Source organism: Suricata suricatta, chromosome 1, assembly GCF_006229205.1.
Source record: "Suricata suricatta isolate VVHF042 chromosome 1, meerkat_22Aug2017_6uvM2_HiC, whole genome shotgun sequence".
Classification (NCBI taxonomy): domain Eukaryota; kingdom Metazoa; phylum Chordata; class Mammalia; order Carnivora; family Herpestidae; genus Suricata; species Suricata suricatta.
The window spans coordinates 185,203,358-185,211,057 of record NC_043700.1 but is presented as its reverse complement, the minus strand read 5'-3'; the positions used below and the strand labels follow the sequence as shown (position 1 = coordinate 185,211,057).

The following is a 7,700-nucleotide window of genomic DNA, read 5'->3' as shown; positions in this document are numbered from 1 at the left end:
GGGGGGGGGGGGGCGGGGTGCCGGGGCCGCGCCGGGATTCCTGCAGGCCGGGGACGGCGGGCCCGCTGGAGGACTGACCTTCCCGGAGGTGCCGTCCCCCAGCACGACGATTTTCAGTTGCCGGTCCTGGCTCTCCTCCTCAGAGTCCGACATGGTGTCCCGGGAACCAGGCCCGCTCCCCCACCCCCACCCCGAGGTAGAGGGAGGAAGGATAGGAGGGGGGTCTCCGGGGGCGGGGGAGAGGAGGAAGGGCGACAGTGGGGACAGGACCCCCCGCCCCGGTGTCTCAGCGGCCGCTGGACGTATCTGGGGTGAATCACTCGTCGGGCGCCATCTTGCCCACCTCCCCTCCTCCCCGAGCGCGGCCCCGCCCCCCGCACGCTGCGTCGGTCGCGCTCCCCCTTCTCTGCGCCAACCCGCGCCGACCGAGAGCCGCTCTGGCGAGCCGGCCCATCCGCCGGCCTGCGATGGGGGAGGCATTCGAACCGAGCAGGCGACGTGGGCGCTGCTCTCGCAGGGGCAGCTGTGAAGAAGAAAATTAAAATATATCGTTCAAGCCAGGTAGAAAAGTGGGAGCGGAATAGCTCTCAGTCGTTCTATCATATTTCCGTGTTTCCATCACCTCCTGAGACGGTCCTGAAGTAAATGGTCTAGGCCGAGGGGCGGGGGGCGCGTAGACGCCTGGGCTGCGTGCCACGGTTGCCATGGAAGCCGGGGGAGGCGGAGAGACGGTGGGGCGGGGCCTGTCTCCAGGCGCCCGGGAAGCCGATCGCGAGGGGCTGCGCGCTCGGGAGGGGCCTCTGAAGGTGGTGTGGGCCCCGGGGTTTGGCGACCCCAGAGGAGCTTGGCCGCCGCCGAGGTTGCTCAGGACCGCGCTGCCTTCGGGGAATCAGCGACAGTGTTAAGCTCAGCTTAACGGAGCTCTGGCGCTGCCTTTTGTTTTGACCTCTCAACCCGTGGTTTTCCTCGACCGAACAGAATCCGATGGTTCATTCATCTAGCAAGTACCCTAGAACAGCAGTTCTCAAAGTGTGGTCTGAGAAACCCTTGCGGGGGGCGGAGGGCTGTCCCAATAAAGTCAAAACTATCTTCATGATAATACAAACACCTTTTTGCCTTATCCGTGTTCTATCGCCCACGAGTGTACGTTTTCCAGGGGAGGCTTGATGTATATGATACCATTACTCTGACTGGGGACCATGTGCTTGTTATGAAGTTTCAAACATTTCTTAGTATTAATGCAAAGCAGTCATGTTAACTATAACTTAGATAAACAAAAGTTCTGTGGGGTCTACAATAGTTTCTGAAGAGTGCAGACAGGCCCTGAGCCCCAGAAGTGTAAGAACTGCTGTCCTACATGATCTCAGTCCATGAGAGTAGATAAAAAGACATAGTGAAAATGTCAACATAGCGAGATAAATTCTACAACAATAATAATAATACCAATCTCCTATGCTTGTCTCCTTGTTAACTACTTACAAGCATTATCGCGGTTCATTTCTCATGGGAACCCTATAAAGTAGGTAGAATTATCTCATTTTACACATGAGTGAGCTTAAGGCACAGAAAGCTTAGCTCAGAGGCAGTGGTCCTGGAAAGAATGTAGGAAGTAGACTAGGAAAGCAGTGCAGTTTTGAGAAGTGCCCAGCCCTAGAGGGAGCACTGGAGTTCTAATCACAGATATACACCTACTAAATGTGTGACCTTGAACCACAGTTTCCTTATCTACGAAATACAGGAACTACTACCTCCTTCATAAGGTTAAGAAATAAATGAAGTAATCAATGTAAAGTAACAGCACAATGCCTGATATATACTAGTAAACACTCAATATTAACCGGTGTAATTTTTTTTAATGTTTATTCATTTTTAAGAGACAGAGCACTAGCAGGGAAGGGCATAGACGAGGGAGACACAAAATCCGAAGCAGGCTCCAGGCTCTGAGCTGTCAGCACAGAGCCCGACGCGGGGCTTGAACTCAGGGACATGGAATAATGACCTTAGCAGAAGTTGGATACTTAACCAACTGAGCCACCCAAGTGCCCCTTAACCGGTGTAATTATCATCCTCATCATCATCATTAGCTATGGTCCATATTGGAGCATCACTGCTTCCTAGCCATGGAACCTTAGACAGGTTTCAGTCTGAACCACCACCACTAACAACAACTTCCTAGGTTACTAGGTGTGTCAATGAGAATCAGAAGGGAAAAGTATCTCAAAGGGCTTTGCAAAGTTATTTGTAAATGTTAGTGTGAAGAATCTGTTTCTAATGAGGACAGATTTAACCCCTTCTTGTCTATGAAGGGAGTTAATGTAGAAATTTACTTTTCTGCTCATTCTTTTTTAAAAAATTTTTAATGTTTTATTTATTTTTGATACAGAGAGAGACAGAGCATGAAAGGGGGAGGGGCAGAGAAAGAGCCACAGAATCGGAAGCAGGCTCCAGGCTCCAAGCTGTCAGCACAGAGCCTAACACAGGTTCCGAACTTAGGAACGTGAGATCATGACAAACGTGAGATCATGACCCGAGCCGAAATCGGAGGCCCAACCGACTGAGCCACCCAGGCGCCCCTTTCCACTCATCCTTAATGGAAATTATGTAACCCAGTTCTGACCAATGAGACAGAAGAGGACATTCTTTGGGAAACACCTGGAAAAGATTTTCCTCCATGATAAAAAGAAGGAGGGGGAGGAGGGGGAGGGGGAAATGCGGGGGGGGGGGGGGGACACCTCCCCCTCCCTTCCCTTGCTGTCATTATTTGGGTGAGAGGACATAATATTTGCAACTGCCACAACCTGCTTCAGCCCACTCTCCAGGCTTCTTGTTATAGGGCCCTTTGGTGATGTATTGCATTACTTAGAGATAGAAACATCCCCCAACTGGCACAACTTCTTTGGCCAAAAAGGCCATTTAAGGTCATAAGACCACTTTTCATGTGTGGCTTCATATGAAAGGAAATTTAGAAGAAAATGTTGCATTTTCCTATCATCAGTTTTCGAGACGACTGTTTTGGTGGAAAGATATTACTTATTTGGATATGGATTCATCCCTGGGCAGTCCTGCTACTTGAAACAAGCCAACTGCATTACCTTAGTGACCATATTTTATACATCTATGGCAAGATTCCAGGCTGAAAATTAGATTTGAAGACTTGGAGCCATATTTGTAAATTAAAGAGGAAAAAATATCCCTCTAGTGTGGAGGAGCAGGCTAGCTAGTCCTGAAATCTGCTGGTATGGTGTGTGACCAGCTTACAAAGACATAGAGCTGATCATGGGAAAGGAAAATGTTTCTGCGGAGTCTCCGTAGAACACCCACAACAGGGCCATAAACTAGGGGAATCTTTTTCAGTGGTCATAAAACCAATAAACTAACAAAATGCTTAAAGAAGGATTCTAGAAATTTCAGGAGATTAGGGTTCTTTAGATATGAAGAAATAAAGTCCTTACACAAGATAAACCTGAGTGCTATCTGATACCATCTCCCCAACTAATTTTAAAATATCTTTTCTATCATCCCTTCCTAACAGACGCTAATGTAAGCTTTGTTGGAATACATCCAGATATAAAGGACTTTATTCCCTCATGAAGCAACTTGTATTATAGACCAATAGTTCTGATTATTAGAATCAGATGAACTGAAGCCCTTCACTATAAATCCCAACTAATGGATTTGGGTATCTTTTGGAGTAAAACAGAACCCCTCCCCATTCTAAAAGAAGGTCTTCAAATGTATTCATTATAATTAATGACTTATTTGACATATATTAAGTGAATGACTACTATGTGCCAGACATTCTCATTCATCCTGGGTTTTTTTAATTTTTTTAATGTTTTATTTCATTTTTGAGAGAGCGAGAGACAGCGTGAGCAGGGGAGGGTCAGAGAGAGAGGGAGAAACAGATTCCGAAGTCAGGCTCCAGGTTCTGAGCTGGCAGAGCAGAGCCCGATGCGGGGTTCGAACCCACGAACCATGAGATCATGACCTGAGCTGAAGTTGGACGCTTAACCAACTGAGCCACCCAGGCACCCCTCATTCATACTGTTTTAAGCAATGAGGACACCCAAAATATACAAGGGCTCTGCTCGTGTGGAACTTGCAATTTGGTGGAGAGATATGGTAGACTGAATAGCCACTGACCCCCAGATACCAGGTTCCAATCTCTGGAACCTTATAAATATTACGTCGTTCAGAAAAAGTATCTTTCAGATGTGATTAAATCAAGGATCTTGAGATGGACAGATAATCCTGGACTTTTGGGCTGAGTCTTAAATGCAATCATACGTACCCTTATAAAAAGGAGACAGAGGAAATTTGACCCAGACAAAATTGAGAAGACAATGTGACCATAGAGGCAGAAAATAGAGCGACAGAACTCAGCTAATGAATGCAAGCCGCCACCAGAAACTGGAAGAGGCAAGGACAGAATTCTCCCCGCAGAGCCTCCGGAGAGAATGCAGCCCTGTCCGCACCTTGACAGCAGTCTAGTGAATGCTGATTTAGCATTTATGGACTCCAAACCTATGCAAGAATAAACACTGTGTGAAGCCACCAAGTTTATAATAATTTGTCACAATGGCCACAGGGAACTAATCCAAAGAGGAACACAGATATTTCATACATCAACAGTAAAACCTTAGATTCAGGTGAAAAAGATACTAAAACAGTCAATGGATGGAATTAAGAGTAACAATATCTGAACATTTTGTTTATCACGAATTAAGGTGAAAAAAATGGTAAGTGAATCAACAAGTAAACTGATTTCAAACCCACGATCGTCCGCTATCATTTTAAATCCAATAGCCATCTGTTAGTTTTCTGTCATCTTTTTAAATATTTCATAATGTTGAAGATGCAGGGTTTAGGATTAAACCCCAAATAAAGATAGATTTGGGGAAAAAAGGTGAAACATTGTTGAGAAAGGCAGAATAATGGCCATGCTTTCTGCTTCGGCTCTTGGTATTGCTGTATTTCTGCTGAAAACATAAGAAAAATATAGAAATGATCCACAGGATTTATTGGTCCATTAGACTCCTGGAGGACTGACTAAATAAATAAAGAAGCCCCTCTTCCTGAAATTCTCTTCTCCCTTGGTTATACACATATGCACACATCCAGACGTGTGTGTGCATGTGTGTGTTGCATGTGCACATAACCTACTCCTAGGCCAAGATACGATTCAGAATCCCAACAGGCTCGCTTGTGTAATCTCTCCATCACTACCTCCTCTGCCACTTTGATTTTTATCACCGTAAACTGATTTTACCTGGTTTTGAACTTTATATAAATAGACTCCATATAGTATGTACTCTTTTGGTATCTGGCTCCTTTCACTACATATCGTCAGTGAGAGTCATCCACATTGTGTGCGGCAGTAGATTGTACTTTTTCGTTGCTGCGTACTATTCCATTATATGACTTAACCACAATTTAGTCATTCACTCCACCACTGATGAACAGACAGATTGTTTCAAGTTTGGGGATATTATGAATAATCTTTACCTCTCCCACAAAGAAAACCCCAGTCCACAAAATGGCATTCTTCTCTCCCACCTGCACACATGTGCGTACACACATCCATGTACACACACACACCAATCGTCCGTCTACATTTTATAGGCTTGAGATGATTGGAGCATTTAATAATCACGGAACTGGTTCTGAATATGCCTCTATAACATCTAGATTCGTTGATCTGCTCTTGGTGTGGCTCATCTATCATATGTAGTAGTCCCCACTGAAACTTCGATTTTCACACAGGGGTTTTGTTCAGCATTGTAAACATGCCAGTTCCACACAATAAACAGATTGAACTAATTTTCAACCAAAACCTCCCTGACTGTTTTAAATGGCAGATGATATTAAACTTCATCCAAAAGAATGAACAATGAGGAAAATTAAGGGAAGAGGCAAGAGATGAAAGGATTACCAGACAACATAATTTTTCTAAGACACTACTTACAATTGCAACTGTATCATGCAATACCTAGGAATGTATCTGAAATATGTATGTGGGAAAAATACAAAACATTGAAAGACAGTAAATAAACAATAAATGGTGGGATACCTCATGTCCATGTATAGAAACATAATCATTGAAATATATCAGTTCTATCATAGGACCTGCAGTGTAAATGCAATTCTAATAAAATTTTCCATGGAATTCAGAATGGTCCATTTGGAAGGCAAAGATCCAAGAATATGGAAGATATTCCAGGAAAAGAAGAACAAAGAATTTGCTTTACAGATGTCAAGACTTTGCATCAAGCTATAATAACAGATACAGTATATTATTTCAGTGATAAACAAATTGATCATTATAACAAAATGGAGAGCCATGAACTAAGCGCCCATATTCATTGAACTTTGATATATGATATAATATATATGGTAGTAGATAAAAGGTTAGTAGTTAGAAACCATATAGAAAAAGAAATGAAACTGGAATCCTACATCTCTTCTCTCACACACACAATTTCAGTGGAATCAAGATTCTAAATGTGAGGAGTGCCTGGGTGGCTCAGTTGGTTAAGAATCCGACTTTGGCTAGAGTCATGATCTCACGGTTCGTGGGTTCGAGCTCTGCATCAGTTTCTGCTGACAGCTCAAGAGCCTGAAGCCTGCTTCAGATTCTGTGTGTGTCTCTCTCTTCCTCTCTCTCTCTCTCTCTGCCCCTTCCCCACTCATGCTCTGTCTTTCGGTCTCAAAAATAAACTACAAAAAAAATTTTTTAATAAAGATTCTAAATGTGAAAAGCAAAATTTAAATAATTTGAGATGACTATCATTCTCATCTTGAGGTAGAAAAGGATTTCTTGAACAAGACAAAGAGTTAATCATAAAAGGCAATATAAAGAAAATTACATTAAATTTTAAAACAGCTCATGAAAAGATACCATAAAGAGAGTAGAGGGGTGCCTTGATGGCTCAATCAATTGAATGTCTGACTTTGGCTCAGGTTATGATCTCACAGTTTATGAGTTGGAGCCCCTCAGCTGGCTCTCTGCTGTCAGTGCAGAGTCCACTTTGGATCCTTTGTCCCCCTCTCTCTCTGCCCCTCCCCCACTCATGCTCTCATGCTCTCTCTCTCTCTCTCTCAAAAATAATAAACATTTTAAGAAAAAAAGAAAGGGAAAATAGAAGTCACAAACTGGAAGAAGATATTTCCAACACATCATACTTAAAACCAGTTGATATGCAGAATCTACAAAGAACTATAAATCAATAAGAAAAAAATCCAGTAGAAAAATGAGCACATTTATAAAAGGTTATTTCACAGAAAATGAAACATGGAATATAAACGTATGCAAAAATGTTCAACCTCCTCACAAACACACACATACACGCACACACACACACAGCTCAGTGAGATTCCATTCCATGCCCAAGACATTGGCAAAAATTAAGAAGTCCAACAATCTCTTTATCAGTCAAGAAAAGAGAAACCACATAGTTATGTTATCAGAGAGAATTTAACATAGGGAATTGGTTACATGGTGTTGAAGCACTGAAACAAAAACAAAAAGGAAACACTGAGGTAACACCAAGTTAGTCACTCCTGAAAGCAGCTACTACCCCAAGACCCAGAGAATAAAGGGAAGAGGTCAGGAGTTATCATAACATTGAAGCTTGAAGGAAGCCTAGGGCGGTGGGATCCAGACTATTGTCTCACTGCTGCTGTGCTTCAGGGACAGAGAG

At 43.4% G+C, this 7,700-nt stretch overlaps 1 protein-coding gene across 2 annotated transcripts in view; it reads right to left on the bottom strand.

Annotated features, from left to right (window-relative positions):
• The window catches only part of RAB28 (RAB28, member RAS oncogene family), an 84,288-nt gene extending 83,919 nt beyond the window's left edge, over positions 1-369 (bottom strand). The window contains exon 1 of one of the 2 annotated variants that reach the window (XM_029948634.1): positions 79-369. In XM_029948634.1, the coding sequence (XP_029804494.1) occupies positions 79-153 (75 nt within the window). In that variant the 5' untranslated portion in view covers positions 154-369. The remainder of the gene's footprint in view (positions 1-78) is intronic. The other variant, XM_029948625.1, reaches the window with a different exon arrangement.
• Between the last annotated feature and the right edge of the window lie 7,331 nt (positions 370-7,700).